Below are 23926 nucleotides of genomic sequence, written 5' to 3' on the forward strand. Positions count from 1 at the left end.
TAATTAAAACCCACACATTTTATTTGCCCATTTGTCTCAGTTATTGCAACGTTTAAAACATTTCCCTAGTACAATTTATGGCGCCAATATTTTATTTAGAAATTACTTTTGCATCCATCACCAATTACAAGCCCATATTTTCAAAAATAACAGTAATATACCCTCTTAACATACATATTTAATAAGTTCAGTCCCTAAGGTATCAATTTATGTATATATATTTTTTTTTAATGCTAAGGTTTTATTTGGGTAACTATGGGAGAGTGTAGGAGGTAAGGTGTTAATTTTAAATGTATGTATATGTCTTTTTATTAGAAGAAATGTATGTAGGTGTAAAGTTACCAATTGGCCACAAGATGTTCTGTACGATGTTAATACGCTAAGAGGAAGTAATGCGAGGAAGTTACTTTCATTATCACAGTGACCACAGGCATCTCATTGATGTCGGCGATCATTGACACAGAGACTTAGATCAACGAATAGGAAATTTCTCATCCACTGATCTCCCCACTAACGGGTGGTGACAAGAACACACGCAAGAGCAAGTGCGTGTGGCGGCCATTTGCAGCAATAGACGAATATCTACGTCCCTGGGCAGGAACTGAAGTCCTGCAGGACGTAGAAATACCGTCTTAAACCACATAAGTGGTTAAACAAAATCTAGAATGATTGCATATTTCAATATACAGTAGTTAAAGTGTAAATGCATAACCCTTACCTATTAGTTTTGTTACTCAATGCCTAATCGATAAACTAAACTGATGCTCACCTTTCATTCCCTTTGATCAATTTACCAGCCAATAAGTTAAGTACCACCATTTCAGCTCCATGACAGCTAACTCCAATCTTCCACTCATTGACCTATAACTAAATGGCGTACACAAAATGATGGCATAGAGCAGGGATGTCAAACCGGTCCTACGAGGGCCGAGGTCCTCACACATTTTTGACACAGCTCAAATTAACTGATGGGACTGAATCAGGAAAGGTGTGGTCCATCAGGTAGAACACATTCCTTTCTTTCTCAGTCCATCCTAAACACTGGCATGGATCTGGCACCTCCATTATTATTATTATTATTTATTGTATTTATAAAGCGCCAACATATTACGCAGCGCTGCACAATAGATAAATGGGTTAACATACAGGTAGAACATACGGAAACTCACAACAAAACAAGATCATGCAAATGATTTGATAACAATACAGTGTCATAGGTCAAGATAGAGACTGTTCGAGTCTACAAGAAGGGTGGTTGTGAGTAAGATTGCATAATCAAGATGGATACATTAGGGAGGATGGCCCTGCCAGAGGCTTACAATCTAAAGGGTGGGGTGGAGACAATAGGTGCGTCTTTTGAGAGGGGGTCTAACAGAACATATTATGATACTGGTGTAGGGGGGTATGCGAGCGTGAAGAGGTGAGTCTTGAGAGCTTGTTTGAAGGTATTAAAGGTGGGGGCGAGTCTGACGGCTGGTGGGAGAGAGTTCCAGAGAGTAGGGGCAGCCCTGGTGAAGTCCTGCAATCGTGCGTGTGACTGAGTTATGCGTGGTGCGACTAGGCGCAGGTCATTGGAGGATCGGAGTTCAACAAGTGGCATAGAGTGATGCCGGTAATAACATTTTGTTACTGTCATTATTTAACGTTTTAGGGCATTTCTAAAATGTTAAATAACATTAGTATCAAGATCCCAGCTATCGCTTCCACTTCCCAGTTAGTTTGCAGGTGTCCTGCAGTCAGCCAATCACCATGCAGGGACTGAAGCCACATGGAGATTGGCTGGCTGCAGGACATCTGAAAATTAACTTGGAAGTGAAGGAGATGCGATCGCAGGGAGCAGGAATTGTATAATAAAGCTTTTGCCTACTATCACACTAAACCCTTCCTCTACCTATGCCTAACCCTCATGCTGGGTACACACGTTGCGATTTCCCGCTCGATCCGCGGGATCGATCATTTCCGACATGTTCGATCGGGTTTCGATCGATACAGCCGCCGATTTTGCATGTTAAGTATGCAAAATGGACGGCTGTACCGATCAAAACATGTCAGAAATAATTGATCCCGCGGATCAAGCGGGAAATCGCAACGTATGTACCCAGCATCAGATCCCACCGGGTGCCTTAATCACTCCACCCCTGCTGCCTAAATTTAGCTACCCCCTGCCTAACCTTAACTCCCCTCCCCAACCTTAGATCTCTAAATAACCCCCTGCTGCCATGGGTGGCACAAGTTAAAGCCGTGATTGGCATCAAGGAATTTAAATTATGTCACTAATGCCTGCTATTTATTGGGCGCCATCATTTCAGTTCCCTGCCACTAATCACGGCTTTTACTATTGCCGGCTATGGTAGCTCCATTTTTACCGTTGCTCCTGTGCCATTTTTACCTGCTTCCAACCAAATGTACAGGCATTTATTATTAATATTATTATTATTATTATTAAGTATTTATATAGCGCCGACATCTTCCGCAGCACTTTTACACAGAATATAGTCTTGTTACTAACTGTCCCCTCACAGGAGCTCACAATCTATTCATTACTATAGTCATATGTCCATCATACTCTAGGGCAAATTTTTAGGAAAGCCAATTAACTTATCTGTATGTTTTTGAGTTGTGGGAGGAAACCAGAGTGCCCGGAGGAAACCCACAAGGACAGGGGTAGAACATACAGACTCCTTGCAGATAGTGCCCTGGCAGGGATTTGACCAGGGACCCAGTGCTGCAAGGCGAAAGTGCTATCTGCTATGCCACCATGCTGCATTTCAACCATATACTGTAGTAGGAGAACACTGGTGCCCAAACCACTGCTCATGAGCCAGTATTGTAATGCTGCTGCTAAGTGAGTATCGGCACTGAATCCCCCTATTCCAAACCATTCTGCTTTGCATCACAACACCTGCGTTCTCCTTGTGAGTGCAATGCTGAATAAAGGGCCTCACTCCAATGCAGTTAACAGTAGGTGGAAGGGAACACATGCTGGTGCCTGCAAGCTCAAGTGATAAACATGGAGAGCATCAGCTTAATGTGATCTATACTATAATGTAAATAAACAAGCAGTTGTAAGTAAGCAGTTACAGTGAGATGCTAATGTGAAATCTGTACAATATAAAAACTATCCTTTAAAGCACACCAGAACTAAAAACGAAAATATACAAGGTGACCATAACTAGGGCTTCTTCAGTTCCGCCATAAACTCTACGGTCTTTCAGTTTTGCCATCCTCCCCTATGTCTTCGAGGCTTTGCCTCTATCTCAATGTTGAATCACGCATGCTCTGTCCACTCCACATGCCCGCTTTGTGCGCACTCCCCCGTGGCTGTGTGCAGGAGCCTCGGCAGGGAGCATCCTGGGCATTTTTATGTTTTTTGTGATCTACTGTATTCCATGTGCTGTTGCTTTAAATCTCTCTAATTAAGCAGGTGCCCGCCCTTAGGGGTGTGTTTGAAGACACAATTTGTGATTTATATGTGAGTTTTCACTCAGTGTGTGTAACACTTCATAAAAGCCGCTGGCCTAAACGTTGTGTGTTTTTTCTAATACTATGGTACAATAAACCAGCATTTTTGCACAAATCCAGGTGGAGACCCAGTCGTTTTGTCTTTGCTGCTGTGAATGTTACACACCTAAGAGGGATCCAGGTGTGGACTGGTTGACTCCCTGGTATATCTATTACTTTGCGGTAGAGCTGAGGGATCACTTTTCTTGCTGTAGCATCCTGGGCATTCCCAGTAACAAAGTTTCTGAACCGCGCATGTCCAGAATGCTCGGGGCTGCTGTGTGGGATTGAAGAGGGTGAGTGGAGAGGACAGAGCATGGTCCCTTGGTCCAACTGGGTTCAGTCAGAGCTTTGAACAGGGTCATAAATCAAAGACTAAGGAGAGGCCAGCAAAGCTTAGAGGCAATGATTTGGAAGATTGTACACTAATAAATCTATGTTAATCGTAATCTATGGTGATTTTTGTGATGTCCAGATTTGCCTTATCGCCCGCAACTTTTCCATGTACTGAACTTAGATGTTTTTTCAAGGCTGACTTGTGCTTGAAATCCATGTCACAACAGTGACACTTGTAGGGCCGGTCCCCACTGTGAATGTTAAGATGGTCCTGTAAGGTGCTCTTGGCAGTGAACGTTTTCAGACACACAGAGCACTGGAATGGCCTGATACCCATATGGCCACGGATGTGTCTGTTCAAGTTCTTTTTCTGGGTAAACGTTTTTCCACACTGTAGGCACAAAAACAATTTGTGCATCTTTAAGTGGCGTAAGTAGTTCTCCAAATGCACAAAGCCACGGGGGCACTTAGGGCACTGATGTCTCCAAGAAGTGGCTCCTTCTGCTGGACCCTGAAATCCCTGCATCATGCCAGAAGATGTGCTGCCCCCTTCCTGATAATCTGGATATGGACCACCTGGCAGATCATTCATGCGGTTCTCCACAGTAGAGTTGATCATTGAGTGCTGTGTGTCTGAGAAGTACATATTTGACTTCGATGAACTGCAAGGCTGAAACTGATCATTGTCCATATTGTTTGCGTTCTCAGGCATGGAGCCCATCTGGAAAACGCAGATATCGCTTTCTTTGTAGTCCAGTTCCACAGCAGACGGATCATTATTTTCAGACACGGGGCTCTGTAATTCCGCTTCTTCATTTGCCTCTTTCTTAACCTGGTAGTCTAAATTTAACTGGCTGTCTTCTGACAATTCTATGATTTCACAGTCCTGGTCTTGACTGCTAGCGGTACTAATCTGAGATTCACAAAGAGAATCATTTGCAGGCTTCAGCGTCTCAGTGTGGTCACTTGTGTCACTTTGCAAGTAGCGGGAGAGGGCTTCTGTGCATTTCTCCACAATGTGGACCATCTGCAGGTAGCTGGCAGCTGTTAGATACTTTAGTAGTTCTTTCCTTTTTACTTCCAAAACTCCAGTGTAACAAGAGAGCAGCAACTTGTGGCCCACTTCTGCATTTTGCAATATAGTAATGTGAACTTGCCTGGATTGGTTGAGCAGGAACTGATCTCTCATGAATGTGGAGCAGGCAGCAAACACCACTTTATGTCCGTGGAATTCCGCATCATTGATGTATATAGACACGTCACAGAACAGGTTTTGTTCTCTGAGAATGTTCATCTTGCGTAAGATCCCATCTCCTTGCTGTTCAAACCGGAAGTGAAGGACTTCAGAGTCAGACATAATGACAGCCCTAGAAGAATGCAGTTAATATATTGTTAGAGTAAGCATGTTTATAAACTTTATCGCTTGCAAAGTATATTCAATTTTCCTTAAAAGATTTCTGAGGTCAAAAATGAAATGTAGCTTTACTTACCCGGGGCTTCTTCCAGTCCCTAGAAGTCAATAGTGTCCTTCGCCGCATCTCCAGTCTTCTCCTGAGTCCAGCTGGCAGCCTCTTAAGCATCTTCTGCGCAAGCACACGGTCACGTGTGAACACGCCCACTTCATCAGGAGCATAGTGTGCAGGCGCAGTACACTCCAAGTGACGTAAGGACATTCTCATGCGGGGTGGGCGCACGCATGCGCAAAGGACGCTGACCCATTGGAGGTTGGCGATCCTTCCGAGGCTGCCAGCGGGACCCAGAAGAAGACCGGAGCTGGTGCGAGGGACACACATGACCTCTAGGGGCTGGAAAAAGCTCCACGTATTTAAAGCTATATTTAATCCCTCCCCCCCCAGAAATCCTTTAAAGGACCACTATTGCAAAACATTTAAAAATGTACATACATTTATAGTGCATTTTACACTGGTAGAGCTGTATATTTTAAAATTACCTTTTCACTAGAATGCTGTCACTGTGCAGTAGGTAGTAAAAAGCTGACAGATTTTAAAACTACAGACAGTCCCCTACTTATAAACAGATTCTGTCCTGGGAGTAAATTTGCAAATTATGTACCGTATATACTCGAGTATAAGCCGACTAGAGTATAGGCCAACCCCCTAACTTATACCTTAAAATACAGGAAAAAGGATTCTCCCAGGTATAAGCCGGGGGTAGGGAATGCCACAACTACCACAGCACTCAGAACCATGACCGGCCACAACCATACACGGGAAAGCAGCATAAACTCAGCTGATAGCAATACTCGGTTTACAAAATGAATGGTAAAAGTAAAACCATAAACTTACTTAGTAGCAGTAAACGGGTTAACTGTAAAGGTCATAACTACAGAAGCTTAAAAAAAAAAAGCAAATTAAGCAACTAACCACAGTGACTTGTCACCTCAGAACCACAGGATACATGCAGAAATTTTACTTCACACCACAAAAACATCCTCACGTCATCAGCACTGCAATTACAGTATGCCATACTCGACGTGAGTGACAGCCCAGTCCACCATATGCTGGCGGTATTATGGTGCAGCTGAATGTTTTTTGTGTCCCACCAATCCCCAGCACAGCATGAATGACATATGTGCCCTCGAGTGCCTCCTCGTACCCCGCTATATGTGGGGGAATATTGGTGCGGCTACCAGTATGTGACCACCCACCCAGAGTACCCTGCCTTATACATGCTGAATAATAATGCTGCTACAATATACCAGTATGTGAGTGGCTCCCCTACTTCCCTCTTCATCTCCCAGAGTCTTACCCCCACCAGCACGAGGTGTTGGTTCCGAGCCATTCACTCACCAGACCACACTGGGGTTGGGCACTCACATACTGGTAAATTGTAGCCACACCATTATTCAGCATCTATATGGCGGGGTCACAGGCAAGAGACTTGGGGGGAGCCACTAACATACCGGTGAATTGTAGCCGCACCATTAATCCCCAGCGTATGACGGGGGAGATGAGGAGGTACTTGGGGGACATGAGTATAAGTGACTCGAGTATAAGCCGAGACCCCCACTTTTGGCCCACTTATTTGGACCTAATATCTTAGCTAAAATTCAAGTATATATGGTACTTTCAGACAACTCTTGTTTTTAGATGTATAATATAAACAATGTTGTTCGTTGTTTTCAACGGGGCTGCCAGGAATGTGACCAAATTTAAGCTGTGTAGGAAGCTCAAGGAATGAGGGGAGGGGTTAAATTAGCAATTATGTTTCTGATGATTAACCAGACCAAACACACAACACTGGCTTCCTATTATAGTCCTCATCATTCCTACACAGAACTCCCTACTGTTACTGATTTCCAGCACACACTGATTACACCCACTTATCATTCACCTCCACAACCTCTCAAACAGGTGTCACACCAATTCAACTCACTCTCCTGCCGATCCAGCTTTCAGGGAGTCACCTGACTAGAGAGCTCAGGAAACTGCATGACAACATCGCTGAAGACACTAGAGAGAAGATACACACATATCTAAGGTGACAACTGGTCTCCAGTATTTTGTTTCTCAATTCAATCAGGACGTCCATGTTTTCAGAGACCGCAGTAGGGCTGTATGCTGTTTAGACTGCACACGCTGGAGCGGACACATCCTTCCTGCAGCTGTGCTTCTAGTGTTCATAGTACAACAGGCCGCCAGGGCACCAGTTAGTGACGTTATAAATAGCAAAATGACAGTGTCTCTACCGCTGTCCTACGTAAGAAAGCAGCGCCGCACTGCAAGAAAATGTGATGGGGAGCAAAGAGTGTCATTACATCCCACACCCCGCCCACCTCATTCTGCTAGTAGTCAAGCTGAGGTGGCCTAACGAAGCTCCTCCCTCTCCCAAAGTCTTAGCTGGAAACATGGCAAGAGTGCTCGGTGTGTTACTGTCTTTGGTGCTGGCTTTATCAGGCTGTACAGGTAATGCATGGATAATACCTCATTTCATTGAAAAATGCAAACTGCAATACATGCATTTACACTAAATGGCTAAATAAACGAAATGGCTGATATACAATGAGGATCTGGCAGTGATATAGCCAAGGAATGAATGGATGTCCGCAGTAAACTAGTATAGAGATACCTGGAACTGGTGAGCTCCTTCTGGTTAGTACGCTGAAAGGGGAACTGCTGAGCTCCATCTGGTTAGTACGCTGAAAGGGGAGATGATTGGGAATAGGCATAGCTCAGTGGTTAGCTGCTCTGGCTGTTGTCTGTTGTGTTGATCCTCGGGACCTGGTTCGAATCCCTCAACCTCCACTAAAGTTGTTCAGCATGGAAATTGGATTTATGGAGGGATTTGTTCTGTAATCCCCTCATAGTGTACCCCATGCTAAAGCAATTGCTGCTCCTAACCATTGGCAGGTTGCTTTCCGTGGGCCTGACCACTGAAGTGAGCTGTACAGTTGTATGTTTCTTTTAAAGTGAACCTATAATTGGAAAAAAACAAAACAGTTTAACTTACATGGGGCTTTTACCAGAGCCCTAAAGCTGCCCTGGGACAAACAGATCCTTCGGTCCCCTGCAGCGATTCAGCTTTGTTTCTGATGACTAAGCCAGTCGTTGGCCATTGTGTGGCCCCTCTCGTTTCCACTCTAATTTTGGGGATGGGAGCGTGAGCAAAGATGTGCTCAGTGGCCATCGACTGGCTCAGTCGCTGAAACTGAGCTGTGGCGGGGAACCAGAGGATTGTTGAGTACTGGTGCAGGCACAGGGCGACTGCAGGGGGCGGTAGAAGCACCAGGTAATTAACCCCCTTACGACTGTGTCACGTCGAGTGGTGTGAACGCGGCAGCTCCCCCAGGACTGCGTAACAGCAATTAGCATCAAGTTGATATGACAGGGCTCCACTCTGTCATCAGTCTGCCAGTGGCAATCGCCGATAGGGGACTGTTCTGTTAGACGTCGTCTATTTACACTGTACATCACTGCGATCTACGGCAGCGCTGTACTGGGGACAGCCGTGTCACTCGGCTGTCCCCTGCGGAGGCACAAGAGCGATTGGCTTTCCTAGACTGATGCCTATGACAGCCGATCACAGTGATTAACAGGCGCAGGGGAGGATGGGGAAAAAATAGCACATTTTATAAAAATAAATAAATAACCTTCAGCAGCGATCAGAGCCCAACAACAGAAAGCTCTGTTGGTAGGGAGAAAAGTGGGGGGATTCATTTGTGTGCACGGATGTGTGGCTCTGCAGCAAGCTATTAAAGCTGCAGAGCCCCAATTTGAAAAAAAAAAATGGCCTGGTCACATGACTTAAGTCTTGTTATACATTTATTTTCATATTAAAAAGTTCCCAAGCCAAAGCTTGGGTACAAAATTAGATCTGCGGTCTGCCGTTCTCCTGCAATCAGCCCCAGTAATTGGCTCAGTTGCATCAGTCTGGGTCTACTGCGCAGTAGCGCAGAAGACCCAGACTGGTCCCGACTGAGGCTATTACCAGGGCTGAACGGCAGACCACGGGAGGACAGCAAGGGACCTGCACGTGTTTATGCTGCAGGAGGAAGCAGCAGGTAAGTATTGGTGGTTCTTATAGTTTGACCTCTGGTACACTTAAACCCTTTGGGGACCGGGTGCCTAACCCCCCTTAAGGACCAGGCCATTTTACACGTGCATTTGGGGGGTCAGGCAGCCGGATCTCTAGTAGGGCTTAGCTGGGCATGGTGTCCCCAGTGTGGCCAGGTGTCCCCCATATTGCCAGCAGCCTTTACTCCCCGCTCAGGCGATGAGCAGCTCTAGCCCCCGCCCCTCTGGCCACCATACTCGCTCGCACTGCCGTTAAGTTCCAGGTCGCGGCTTGATGACGTCATCAAGCCAGGACCCAACACTTACGTTAGAGCGAGCAGAGATGCCGGCCAGAGCAGAGGTGAGCTATGATTGCCGGGGGAACGTCAGGAAGGTGAGTGGATCCTCTTCTTCCCCTCCTACCGCCACTCCTCTAATAGTGATCACTACGATCCACCGGCGATCGTAGTGATTATGTGATCAGGAGCCAATCACAATTGCTCCTGATCACTGAGGGGTGATGTTGGCTGTCATACGACACCTTAGTCTCCCTTCTTGCGTGCGCACAATTGCGTCGGGAGTGAAAATGGCACGTGGCGTAAATCCTATGCCGCATTAGGCTTAGACAGCCACATGTGCGGCGTAGGATTTACCATCAGCAGTCCCCAAAAGGTTAAGGTAAGTATCTGATTTTGATCCTGAGCTTTGGCTCGGGATCACTTTAAATACATCATGTGCATGCGTACCTCGCAGACCTTTCAGAGGGGGAAGCGAAACACTGGAAACAGCAAGGAACCTGATAGACTGCATAGGAGCTGGAAGAAGCCCCAGGTAAGTTAAACAGATCTTCTTTACCTTGTCTCAAAAAAAAAAAAAAAATAATAATTTGTGGCTACTAGTAGCAGGTGCCAGGGCCACCCCCAAAAAATATCAGATACAAATAGTGGGCACCATTGCCCCCCCCCCCCCAAAAAAAATACTGTATAAAAGCGGCTACATATAGGCGCTGGCAGGGAACAGTAGTGGGTTTTTTAATTGCATGCCTGGCTTGGTCAGGTTATTAGTGGATTTAGAGTTAGGACTAGATGGAAGGTGGATAGGGGTGGGTTAGTGTGAGAATCTGGGTACAGAGGGTTAGTAGAATCCTATACAATAAACCCCCTGTGTTCCTGTGTCCTCTCCTGTCCCTGTGTATGGCACGCGGGCAGCCTTTGGGACAGGAGGATGACAGGACCAGGGTGGCAGGTGTGCGCATGCGCTCTAACATGCGTTGACGGTCGGTAGGGGTTTGTGAGGGATGCCTAGAGCTCATTATTGTCAGGCTAAGTTCACAGTGGGACGTTAAAGTCGCGCGTTAAAACAGCATTTAACGCAGAATAACTCACTGCAATGAAAAATCAATGCCCTGTTCACAGTGCACACGTTGCGTTGGTGTCTAACGCTGCACGTTAAGTAAAAGTACTGCATGCAGTGCGTTATACACGTTATTAGCTGCGTTGGACTGTTTGCACATGCTCAGTAATGACTTGGAAGCATACTTTTCATTGCCTGTATTTTTTACTGTATCTGCTGTATGCGACGGTTGCCACTTTTGGGCGCGTTGCGTTGTAAGCTTGCGGTGCGACTTTAACGTGGCATCAAAACGCAACGTCCCACTGTGAATCTAGCCTCACGGGCTTAGGCCTACTAGTATCGGTATAATTAATAAGGCCTCGTACAATGCAACGCATCCGATCGCATGCCATCTGCGCTAGAGATCCCATTCATTGCAGTGAATGGGATCTGCGCTGCGATTCCTGAAAATGCATGCAGCACGCGATAGCGCATCACAATACAATGGGAACGGTAGAAAGGCTGTCTATGCCCTTCTACCGTTCTTGCGTGTCGCACACTATGCGCAATGCCAAAATGCGCACGGCAACGTGCATAGTCTGAGCGAGCCCTAACAGTACTAGCCTGTTTGTGCATGTACGTGGGTCACGTTGGGTGCTACTGAGTAGGGAAGGGCTGGGTGCTAATGGGTGGGGGGTGGTGGGAGATGATGCTGGGTGCTACAGAGGGGGGGAAGATCACGTGTGAATTTTATCATAGATGCTGTTTTGATGGGTTTTGTTTTTCTTCTCAGCTGACACTTGCACAGAGCCCTCAATTGTCCCATCCTACTACACTACCTCAGATGCAGTCATCTCCTCTGATGTGGTCTTCATTGTGGAGATCTCTTTGACTTGCTCTAATGGGGCACAGGTGAGTTCACTCATACCAGCTATTTTATGGAGTCTCATTAATGTCTTCCTCATATTATACTAAAAGCTACTACTCCGAATCATTAGTAGGTCTCTCATCATAGATAGTGACCACTGAAGTGGGTTCTGCATTCCTTTAAATGCCCATGTTTTACCTAACCTGAGACAAAGCTTCCCAAAGTAAGCACTCCTTGAAAAAACTGAATTGTGGCTTAAGTCAAATTTTCAGACAGAGGCCGGCTTGATGCAATGTTCCCTGCAATTGCCCTCCCATTACCTCCTCTTAAAGCGGACCTAAACTCAGAACTTCCTCTCTGCTCTAAAAGATAAGTAACAGTATAACTGTTACAGAAAAACACTTCTTTGATACAGCTTACAGAACTCCAGCAATCAATGGGCAGTGTGTCTACTTCCTGCTTTCATGGAAGCAGACAAAGGATTCACATACTGTGTTTACATATTAGCTGTGTCTACAGAGGACTGTTTGATCTCTCAGCTGAGTCAGCTCGGAAATGTAATTATACTTCAGTGATTTTAGTGATTACTTGATCATGAGGAGGAATTAGACAGGCTCTTCTCTCTAAACACGGTGCATTTCTCTCTGTTTTCCTTGTGTCCTGTGCAAGAGTTCAGGTGCACTTTAAGGGGAGTGAATGGGGCAGGGAAGAGGAGGGAATGGTGAGGTAATAGGAGGGGAACTTTGCCTCAAGCCTGCCTCTTCCTGTTTGAAAATTTAACAAAATTCACATTTTTTCCAAGGCGTGTTTGTGGGGATCAAAGAGGAACGGACAACACACAGATGTATGTGGACTGTGCTTAAAGGATACCCGAAGTGACATGTGACATGATGAGATAGACATGTGTGTGTACAGTGCCTAGCACACAAATAACTATGCTATGTTCCTTTTTTTTTCTTTCTCTGCCTGAAAGAGTTAAATATCAGGTATGTAAGTGGCTGACTCAGTCCTGACTCAGACAGGAAGTGACTACAGTGTGACCCTCACTGATAAGAAATTCCCCTTTTGTACCTCTTTCTTGCTCTCCGAAGCCATTTTCTGCCAGGAAAGTGTTTTATAGTTGGAATTTCTGATCAGTGAAAGTCACACTGTAGTCACTTCCTGACTGAGTCAGCCACTTGCATACCTGATATTTAACTATTTCAGGCAGAGAAATAAAAAAAGGAACACAGCATAGTTATTTGTGTGCTAGGCACTGTACATACACATGTCTATGTCACATGTCAGTTTGGGTATCCTTTAAATTAGGTAGCTTTGGATCGGGTCAGGTGTCCTTTAAACCTGTGGTGGTGCTTTGGGTGCTGAAGCACTACCTAAAATTCTCCAAGCACCTCCAAAGCACCACCCAGCGTGAATGGACTTTCGGCGTCTTTTCGGCGTCTAATAGACGCCGTGTCAGTTCACTGACAGCAGCAGCTCAGACACCGGCAGGGCTACGGTAAAATGGCGTCCGAAGCCCTGCTCTGGAGACTGAGTCTGCAGGGCTTTGGGCGCCATTTTCTTGTAGCCCTGCTCAGCGCAAGAGTTTCAGACAGTTGCCGGCTGCACTCTGCAGAGGATCGTGGGAGCTGTGCGCTGGACGGAGGCCTGGAGGAGGTCTGCAGTGCTGCAGGTGAGTAAATGTTTTTTTCTTATTTATATTAGCAGCAGGTATATGTTCTAGCCAGGTCTGCCACATGATTGCATGTATTTTCTGGTCCAATCTGCCAATACGATTGCATGTATGTTCTGGTTAAATCTTCCACATTGCACGTATTTTCTGGTCAAATCTTCCACATTATTGCACGTATTTTCAGGGCAAATCTGCTGACATGATTGCCTGTATTTTCTGGTCCAATCTGCTAGGCGATTGCTCGTATTTTCTGGTCAAATCTGCTACATGATTGCACGTATTTTCTGGTCAAACCTGCTACATGGTTGCACGTATTTTCTGGGCAAATCTGCCGACATGATTGCACGAATATTCTGGGCAAATCTGCCGACATGCTTGCACGTATTTTCTGGGCAAATCTGCCGACATGATTGCACCTAGGAGTGAAGGAGGTGAAGGGAGGATAGGGTGGAGAAGGAGCTGGATGGGAGGGGGTGGGAGGGGAGAATTGAAGGCTGGATATTTCCTGGCGAATGGAGACAATTTTGTTAGGAAAGTGGGGGGCTAAATCTGTGGCAGAGAGGGAGGAAATGGAGGGTGGGGGGTTGGGTTTAAGCAGAGAGTTGAAAGTGGCAAAGAGATGCCGGGGGTTGGAATCTTGTGCTCCGATGAGCATGGTGAAGTATTCCTGCTAATAGATCATTAGTAGCAAAGAAGAGTCTCATATTTTTGTAAGCTATATAGCTTTTTTTTTTTTCTTTATAACCTTGCATCATTCTCTAATATTTGCAGTTTACAAATTACACTGCATTTTAAATGATTAAGCAGAACTAATGACCCTTTGAACTTCCTGGCAGTATAAAACAAACAAACAGTGAGAGACAGGTTGAGATAAGTGCTTCAGAAAACAACACTGTAGCCGACCCACGTTGGGTTGGAGTGCTCAGAGATGCTCTCTTGCATAGATAACTGAAGTTTAACTCTTCCTGTACTGGAAACAAAATGAGACTCATATCTGTGCTGCTAATGTTCTATTTCTAGCTGTACTACACATACAAATATTTCTCATAAGTTTATTTTCACTTTAGGTTCCCTTTAATCTGTGCCTGCCATGTTGTCTATTCAGTGTTCCCCAACCCTGTCCTCAAGGTCCACCAACAGTGCATGTCTTGTGGAAATCCAGAGAGGTAGCTCATCAGCTCTACTGCAACACGAATTACCCCACCTGTGAATGTTTGTGGTTTTCTGCAAAACATGTACTGTAAGGGCTCTTTCACACCAGAGCCCACTTCTGGCGTTTTACCGCAAAGTCTATACTTTGCGTTAACCAAGGTAAAAGGAAAGTCCATAGACTTTCCTTTTACCTTTCAAACCCGACGCTGCGTTTCGATACGTTGCGGTACGACGCGTCCCGGCGCATTTTATCGTCGGGAATCGGCGCTTCCCCTTCGGGGTAATTAACTACCACCGCCGCTACTCAGCGTCGCACCGGAGTTTCCCGACGACACGCCGCAACGCGTGCAGGAGCCGTTCTCCTGCACGCTTTTGGTGTGTAACGAGCCTTAGGGCTCGTTTCCACTATCGCGAATCTGCATGCGTCCAACGCATGCAGATTCGCACATGTAATGCAAGTGAATGGACCTGTTTCCACTGTAGCGTTTGCGTGGTGCGTTTTTATGAGCGGCGAAAAAACGCACAAAAGAGCCAACGAATTCGCCTGCTAGTGGAATGCATGCGAATCGCCGCTAATGTATTTAATAGGGAAATCGCATGCGGTTTTTTTACGCGTTATTTTACGCGATTACGCATGCGATTCCGCATAGGAACCAATGTAAATTAACACAGGCAGTGACATGGTTAAAAACGCACATAGCCTAACCTATGCGAAATCGCATGCGTAATCGCGTAAAATAACGCGTAAAAAACGCACCTGCATGCGATTTCTTCTGCGGTGGAATCCAGGCGATTCCGCACCGCTACAGTGGAAACGAGCCCTAAGTCGGCCTTGAGGACAAGGTTGGGGAACTCGGGTCTATAGGATTTAGATAAAAAAAAAATAACCTTCAGAAGTTTAAATGATTTATTTGTAATCACCAGTGTGCTTCTATAAATCCTTAGGACAAAAGTTATTTTTCGTTAATACTGTTTACCTAGTACAAACATTACCACACAGAGATCTTTCTATAGCTACACAGCTTAAAGGGAACCTAAACTGAGAAGTATATGGATTTTTCCTTTTAAAATACCAGTTGCCTGACTCTCCTGCTGATCCTGTGTCTCTAATACTTTCAGCCACAGCCCCTCAACAAGCATGCAGATCAGGTGCTCTGACTAAAGTCAGACTGGATTAGCTGCATGCTTGTTTCAGGTGTGTAATTCAGCCACTACTGCAGCCAAAGAGATCAGCAGGACTGGTGCCCAGTGCAAGCGATACGTTATTTGTCCTCAGCCTCCACTTATCCTCCGCTGGCTCTGGGATTCATCTGTTCTCCATACATGCGCCACATGGTTGCCTAGTAACATGGCCGCGAGTGTGTGTAATGTCTGACATCACGCGCGCCCTTACTAGGCAACCATATGGGGTGTGTGTTTATGAAGAACTGAGTGCGCCCGATCCAGCGGAGGACAAGAGGAGACCACGGACAGGTAATGTATTTCTTGCAATGGGAACCAGGGGGAAGGGGAATTTAATATTAGGGAGGACAGTGTCAGGGGTTCTGCTGCGTTCATCACAATATTGCACGCCATTACTGCCACACGCCCGATCCAACAAGTCGGCCCTACATCTTGCAGCAGGTGCAATCCACAAATGCAACTAATTTCGGCCTGAAATTGGTCGCATTGTCGGTCAGGCATGTACTTGGCCGCACCAATTTTCATCTGGTTCGATTATAATAATCAAATTGGCTGGCTGATCAGCCCCCAAGTCGCCTGATGTATGGCTACCTTTACTCGGGGCTTCACAATAATGCAGTCATTTCTGAGGTCTATATGAAATGTATTGATAAATGAGTAGAAAACATACAGTGTTAACCATTTAAGGACGCTAATTGAAATCTATGCCCTGTTTTGATGCTGATGTGGCTGCCAGGGCGTACATTTCAACTCCACTCACTGATGCCGCGCATTCTCGCCACTCTTGTTGCTCCCGTTGATTGCGTAGCTATCTCCCTGCCGCAACTCACTCGCTCTGCCCTCTCTGTAACGGCAGAGCTCTGTCAGCAGGTCAGGAGCCGATTTCATTGGCTCCTGACCCTGTCTATCAACGTAAGCAGCTCCTATTGGCTTACATTGCTAGACACGGTCAGGAGCCAATGAAAGTGCCTCCTGTCCGGCTCACAGGAACTCTGCCGTCATAGACATGGCAGAGTGGGTGGTCTGTGGTTCCTGGCGGTTGCGGCGGGTATGTGCAGCGATTAGTCGGTATTCCGCTGCCTTTGGGCCTTAACTGGGCAGAGACCACTGGTACTGTGATTTGAGGGAATTAATGTTTGCTTTAACCACCCTGGCTTTCTATTAAGATCGCCAGGGCGGCTGCGGGAGGTTTTTTTTTTAATTAAAAAAAAAAGCTATTTCATGCAGCAAACTGAAAGTTGGCTGCATGAAAGCCCACTAGAGGGCACTCCGGATGCGTTCTTCTGATCGCCTCTGGCGGCCAGAAGTAACACGGAAGGCCGCAATGAGCGGCCTTCCGTGTTTCGCTTACCTCGTCGCCATGGCGACGAGCGGAGTGACGTCATGGACGTCAGCCGACGTCCTGACGTCAGCCGCCTCCGATCCAGCCCTTAGCGCTGGCCGGAACTATTTGTTCCGGCTGCGCAGGGCTCGGGCGGCTGGGGGGACCCTCTTTCGCCGCTGCTCGCGTCGGATCGCCGCAGAGCGGCGGCGATCAGGCAGCACACGCGGCTGGCAAAGTGCCAGCTGCATGTGCTGCTTTTTATTTGATCAAAATCGGCGGCACCCTCTGGCGGTAATGGACGAGCTGAGCTCGTCCATACCGCTAAGGTGGTTAAACCACAAAAAGCTCTTACAAATCTCTTTAATCCTGCAGGTAGGCTGTAACCATGCACCACATATGGTAATAACTTGTGATAATGATTGAAATGTCTCTTTGCAGAATGTTGCACTTTATGCAGATGTTAACGGGAAGCAGTTTCCTGTGACTAGAGGCCAAGACATTGGGAGATATCAGGTAAGGGCCAATGACTCTTGTCAGCCATATACACGGTATTTACAGTTAGGTCCATAAATATTTGGACAGAGACCTTCTAATTTTGGTTCTGTACATTGCCAGTATGAGTTTTAAATGAAACAACTCGAATGCTTCCGCCTGTGAAAACACTTGGCTAATGCATTTCAATGGGATGGTGCACACCAGCGGTTTGAGGTTTTTAGCAAACCGCAAACGTGGGTCTTGCAGCACTTTTGCGGTTTGCAGAAGCGTTTCTGCCTCAATGTAAAGTATAGGAAAAGCTCAAACCGCTCTGAAAAATGCTAGATCAGAGCGGTTTTCCAGGCGTTTTTGTAACAGTAGCTGTTCACTAACCGCTTTTACTGTAACAATATTTGTAATCTGCTACACAAAAAACGCTCCAAAAAATGCTAGGCATGTTTATAAAACCTCTTTAAGGGCTGGTGCACACCAAAACCCGCTAGCAGATCCGCAAAATGCTAGCAGATTTTGAAACACTTTTTCTTCTTTTTCTGTAGCGTTTCAGCTAGCGTTTTGCGGTTTTGTCTAGCGGTTTTGGTGTAGTAGATTTCCTGTATTGTTACAGTAAAGCTGTTACTGAACAGCTACTGTAACAAAAAACGCCTGCAAAACCGCTCTGAAGTGCCGTTTTTCAGAGCGGTTTGCGTTTTTCCTATACTTAACATTGAGGCAGAAACGCATCCACAATCCAAAAAATGCCTCACCCAGGCATTTTTCGTTTCTGCAAAATGCCTCCCGCTCTGGTGTGCACCACCCCATTGAGATACATTGACCAAGCAGATCCGCAGCCGCAAGCGGATCGGAAAACGCCCAAAAAGCCGCTCGGTGTGCACCAGCCCTAAGGCCCCATTCACACTTAGAAATGCAAAACGCCTGAGATTTTTTTCCTGCGTTTTGCAGGAGTGATTTTTTTTCCGCGATTTCACGCGAAAAAAATCACTGAACAGTGCGGCGATTTTGCTGCGATCGCGTTTAGCGCTTCTATAGCACTGAAACGCAATCGCTGGGAAATCGCCTGAAAATGGTGCAGGCGACGCTTTTGTGTTTCGCATTTTTGGGCTATTTGCGGCGATCAGCGCAAATCGCCCAAGTAAGGACGGGCCCATAGGGTTTAATTACGCTAGCGCTTTGAAAAAGCACTAGCATTTGAGCATTTTGCCCAAATCGCGGCAAAAACGCTCTAGTGTGAATGGGGCCTTAACGAGCCTAGAATCGCTCTGAAATCTGCTTCAAAAACCTCTAGCGTTTTGAGGATCTGCTAGAGGTTTTTGGTGTGCACTGGGCCTCACTAAGCTTTATCAAACATTTGATAATTGACCTCATGGGTAAAATCTAATTTTGAATTCACTAAGGTGTTATAGATTTATCGAATGTTTCATCGCTAGAATGTTCAATAAAACTATAACGCTTTAGTGAATTCAAAATTAGATTTTACCTATGAGGTAAATTTATCAAACGTTTGATAAAGTGTTTGATAAAGCTTAGTGAATTGAGGCAACAGTGTATAACCAATTGCAGACACAATTCAAAATTGTTGTAAAATAAATCTTACCCAGGGATGTTAGCACCACCCGCACGCAGAGCCTTGTATCACGTCCACATTGCTCAAATACAATGTGTGAAAAGATGGTTCCTAAGTAGCCGGGGGACCGCTGATGTTCTGGTGGGTGTGGCCACACCCACTAGTGAGACTCTGCCATGCATTATGACGCGCAGGCAGTGTCTCACATAATATGTAAATACATGCCTCCCGGCGGGTCAGCCCATCCCGGGTTTCAAAAATATTAATGCAAGCCAAATTACAGATAAAATATCCAAAATAGCGCTTCTAGTGAAAAACCCTAATATAAATGGAACTTTAAAGCAGAAACAAGGAGAATATGTATATAGAAAAAATATCAATATGCAAAAAAAATCTCTGCTGCCATCTTGTGTTCAGAAATAGACATATCTTATCCATGGCAATTAGGAAAGATAAAAAATGAATGACAGCGACATCCAGTGTTTAAATGTTAACATTCACTCAAGCTAAAAATCGATGTAACCCTATTTGCGGGAATGATTGTAAAAAATGTAGTGAATATACAAATAATTCATATAATGTGACACTGTGCAAATATGCAAAATACTATGAAGTGCAAAATATATGCAGATATAAATCTGAATGTGCAAAAAGTAGATATAAGAATATCATTAAAGTGCAAACAAAATATATGCAACTGGTGAAAAAACCCACTGAAAAGTGATATCAGTGTTTAATACATCCAGACAATATCATCTTGTAGATAATGATGAATCCAAATGACTGTGCCAAAGGTGAACAGTTGATGTATAGTCAAGAGCCAATCAATCAGAGACCATATTGTGAGTCCATGAGGCAATTAACTACTAAAACAATAATCACCGTGTTAATTCATGCAAAAACAATAAAACCGTGTGGGATGTCCCGTGACCAAACTACATTACACGTGAGACAAAAATTTGAATTTAAGTTGTAGTGTGGTCATGGGATATCACGTGTACACTTGTTATGGGTCATGGATGATATTGGAGACAGAGTATCATTACAACAGCCATGCAAAGAGCATTTTTTTCAAAGAAGGTTAGCAGTAGAGCCTTCTGTATTCCTTTTCACTTAAAATCCATTGACTCCCTATTGTGGGCCCTTCTGCACTGCATGCACTTCGATCCAGTTTTTGAAGCGTATCCGTTATACAAATCGCAAGAGCACTGGCACTGACCTAGTAATCCGGCTGCCCTGTACAGATTGACCCAATCGCAATTGCAAACATTGCTTCTGCTGCAGTTTTCCTGTGTTTGCAATTTAGGTTTAATCACAAAGCAAACTCGGAGCTATGCCATTTGCTATGCAAGTTTCCATTTGAAGAACTTCCTCCAGCTTTCCTTTTACACGTCAGGAATCCTAATTATGCCCGTTGATTGCACCTGTATTTTTTGGAGAAACACATGCGAAAAAACAGCCAAGTGGTAATCGTGAATGCAACTCAACACAATTGTGAATCGTTTTATTTTTTACGTGTGGCAGGGCTCTCAGAGATGTAAAAGACATTCTCAGGAAATGCAGTTGTATGGCTGGGAAATAAAACTACCATTCTTGTACTGTCTCCCCTTAGGTGTCCTGGAGTCTGGAACACAAGAATGCTCACTCGGGGACCTATGAAGTCAAGTTTTTTGATGAAGAGTCCTACAGCCTGTTGAGAAAGGTCAGTGGCTGAGACAGATCCAGGCTCCATTTAATTTGGAATGCGGCTTGGAACTCACTAGGAATCACTGCAGCACTGAGTGCAGCGATTCCTAGCGCGATTGTGATCGCCTTTCCCGGTGCTTAGAAGCACTGTACATCACTTCCAATTAGTCATTTTCATTTTTTATTAAACTTTATTATACTTACAGGGTGTCGGTTGGCTGGTTTCCATCTGTAGCTCCGCCCCCAAAGGGAGAGGTCATATGTGCTTCTCTATGACCAATCGGAGAAGCGTCTCTGACCTATTCTGCTAGGGGGCAGGGCTACAGATGGAAGCCAGAAATATGGACACTCTAAGTATGATTACATTTATATGAATTCTTAATCCCTCCCCCTCCCCCTGCATGTCTTGTGATTGCCCCTATTGGGTTCCCCACAACTCAATTCATTGGCAAAGTGTTTTTGGTAATAGACGATGATGATCGACGATCGCAAAACGCTGCCAAAATCACCCTAGTGGGTCACAGCCCTGAGCGTTTTCTCATATATTTTCCAATCTAATATTCCAACATATTTTCTAATCTACAGGCCCAGAGGAACAATGAAGACATTTCTGCCATCAAGCCTCTCTTCACTGTCAATGTTGATCACAGGGTAAGATTGCTTTACATTATTTAGGATGCAATAGATATGATGCATAAAGTAACAGGAATGTGTAAATGCAGATCTCGGGTACAAAATTAGATACTTGACTAAAGAGAGGGAAGCCTATTGAGGCTTCCCTCGCTACTCCCATTGTCCCCTGTTGCTGAGTGTGGCCCCCCTTCGGAAGATTAGCGACAAGGCATTGTCGCTAATCACATTGGGGTCGCGCAGCTCCTCTTTCTATAGCGTGGCCACGCAATAGCCGACCAAGCCCGCCCATGCATGCACAGTAAGCGGGAGCCGCGGGCTCTGCTACTGCGCATGCGTGGGCGGGCTTGCGCGGCTACTGTACTGCCACACTTTAGGAAGAGGAGCTGCCTGGCCCCGATGTAGAGGGGACCATGGAGTAGCAAGGGAAGCCTTATTAGGATCCTGAGGCTTCTCTCTCATAAGGTAAGTATCTGATTTTGATCCCAAGCTTCGGCTCTGGATCACTTTAACAGAAGATCTTAACTCATATCATAGACTGTGGTGTGGAAAGGAAAGTCGGCTGTGGCGCAGGAGCACCTGCAATATTTACCTTCCCCCTTGCTCCAGCGCAGGAGCAGTAGCGGTTTCCCGATGGAATCTGGGTTTCAGAATTTGGCCTCTTGTGCAACTAAGTTTGACACCCCTTATATAATGGAACACTTTAAATATACAGGCTGATACAACCTGACTAATGCTTGATACATACCATGAAATTTCCGGTCAGATAGTCAAATAGATTATTTCTGACAGGCCCCATCTGATTTCTGATCTTTTTCTAATCTATTTTGTATAGAAGTGATTGGGAAATTGATCAGAAAAACAAGTCAGACCTGTCAGAAATAATCGGTTCGACCCGTCTATCTGACAGGAAATTGTATGGTGTATACCAGACATTAGTCAATCCTCCCAGTTTACCCAGCAGCTATCTCATGAGGGTCTAAAGACCTGTGAAAGGAAAGCCAGAAATGACAGATGAGGGCTCTGGTGTGGGGGGAGAAATTAAAGCGATCCCTAGCCGAAGCTCGGGATCAAAATCAGATACTCACCTTAAAGGAGAACTGTAGAGAGAGGTGTATGGAGGCTGCCATATTTATTTCCATTTAGGCAATACCAGTTACCTCTGCCTCTAATACTTTCAGCTATAGCCCCTGAACAAGCATGCAGCAGATCAGGTTTTTCTGACAATGTTGACAGATATGACAGGATTAGCTTCATGCCTGTTTCTGGTGTGGTTCAGACACTTCTTAAGCCAAATAGATCAGCAGGGCTGCCAGGCAACTGGTATTGCTTAAAAGGAAATAAATATGGCAGCTTCCATATATCTCACTACAGTTTTCCTGTAAGAGAGGGAAGCCTCAGGATCCTATTGAGGCTTTCCTTGCTACTCAGATGTCCCCTGTCGCTGAGCGCAGCTCCACTCCAGATCAGGGCCACAATACAGGAGCAAGAGCTGCGCAGCCCAGATGGGATTGGCAACAAGGCATTGTCGCTAATCTTCAGTGGGGCTGTTCTTTTGGTAAGTATCTCATTTTGTACCCGAGTGGGATTGATATGGAGGCTGCCATATATATATTTTTTCCTTTTAAGCAATACTAGTTGCCTGGCAGCCCTGCTGATCCTTTGCCTCTAATACTTTTAGCCATAGACCCTGAACAAGCATGCAGCAAATCAGGTGTTTCTGACATTGTCAGATCTGACAAGATTAGATACATACTTGTTTCTGGTGTTATTCAGATACTACTACAGCCAAATAGACAAGCAGGGCTGCCAGGCAATTGGTATTGCTTTAAAAGGAAATAAATATGTCATCCTCTTATCTTCACTTCAGTGGTGCTTAAAGAGACTCTGAAGCGAGAATAAATCTCGCTTCAGAGTTCATAGTTAGCAGAGGCATGTGTGCCCCTGCTAAACCGCCGCTATTGCGCCGCTAAACGGGGGTCCCTTCACCCCCAAACCCACCCCCGCAAGACTTGGTCGCAGACTTGGTCGTTCGTGGAGGCAGGGCTAACAGCTGCAGCCCTGCCTCCAGTCGCGTCTATCAGCGGCGCATCGCCGCCTCTCCCCCACCCCTCTCAGTGAAGGAAGACTAGATCACCAGGGAAGCCATATGGGGATGGGGATGAGGACAGCACTAGATACCAGGGCACTGTATAGGAGAGGTAAGTGGGCCACTAGACACCAGGGATCTGTATAGGGGAAGGAGGGTGGCCACTAGAGATGACCCAGCCTTGGAGAACTCCTGGAGAAGCACATGAACAGTTTGATCAGCGAGATAGATTTGCAAGGCTCTGATTTGCTGGTCATAATCATGTGTTAAACCAGGAAGTCATCACAGCAAATCAGAGGCTTACAAATCTATCAGCTGATCAAACTGATCATGTGCTTCTCCATGAGTTCTCCAAGGCTGGGCCATCTCTAGTGGCCACTAACCACCAGGAAACTGTATAGGGGAGGAAGGACCACTAAAAATCAGGGAACTGTATGAGGGGTGGGGAGACCACTAAATATAAGGGAACTTTATATGGGAGGGCCACTAGTCAGAGGTTGGCCTGCGACTTTGTCCCAGAGCTCAATTTCGGGCCCACATTGTATTTTTTTAGTTTGACACCCCTGCTTGAATTGAAAACTTTAC

General features: G+C 45.6%; 2 protein-coding genes and 1 non-coding gene across 8 annotated transcripts in view; 2 read left to right on the forward strand and 1 right to left on the reverse strand.

Moving 5' to 3' along the window:
- ZBTB6 (zinc finger and BTB domain containing 6) lies at positions 1-7572 on the reverse strand. 6 transcript variants are annotated; one of them, XM_068248161.1, is made up of 2 exons: positions 7265-7572; positions 1-5204 (listed from the first exon to the last, which is right to left on the reverse strand). In XM_068248161.1, exons 1-2 carry the CDS (start codon positions 7387-7389, stop codon positions 3941-3943), a joined length of 1389 nt encoding a protein of 462 aa, XP_068104262.1. In that variant the 5' UTR covers positions 7390-7572; the 3' UTR covers positions 1-3940. The 6 variants fall into 6 exon arrangements, with proteins under 6 accessions (XP_068104262.1, XP_068104263.1, XP_068104264.1 ...); XM_068248162.1 differs by having other exon boundaries at positions 7330-7571; XM_068248163.1 differs by having other exon boundaries at positions 7234-7321.
- LOC137527578 (translocon-associated protein subunit delta-like) overlaps positions 7543-23926 on the forward strand; it is a 21446-nt gene continuing 5062 nt past the window's right edge. Inside the window, exons 1-5 of the mRNA XM_068248168.1 lie at positions 7543-7763; positions 11476-11594; positions 17319-17393; positions 20549-20638; positions 21208-21273. Coding sequence (XP_068104269.1) covers positions 7592-7763; positions 11476-11594; positions 17319-17393; positions 20549-20638; positions 21208-21273 — 522 coding nt within the window. The 5' untranslated portion in view covers positions 7543-7591. The remainder of the gene's footprint in view (positions 7764-11475; positions 11595-17318; positions 17394-20548; positions 20639-21207; positions 21274-23926) is intronic.
- On the forward strand, positions 8116-8250 carry LOC137529160 (small nucleolar RNA SNORA42/SNORA80 family). Its single transcript, XR_011023596.1, has one exon. It is a non-coding gene; the product is annotated as a small nucleolar RNA SNORA42/SNORA80 family (small nucleolar RNA).

This window comes from Hyperolius riggenbachi, chromosome 8, assembly GCF_040937935.1.
Source record: "Hyperolius riggenbachi isolate aHypRig1 chromosome 8, aHypRig1.pri, whole genome shotgun sequence".
In the NCBI taxonomy this organism is placed as follows: domain Eukaryota; kingdom Metazoa; phylum Chordata; class Amphibia; order Anura; family Hyperoliidae; genus Hyperolius; species Hyperolius riggenbachi.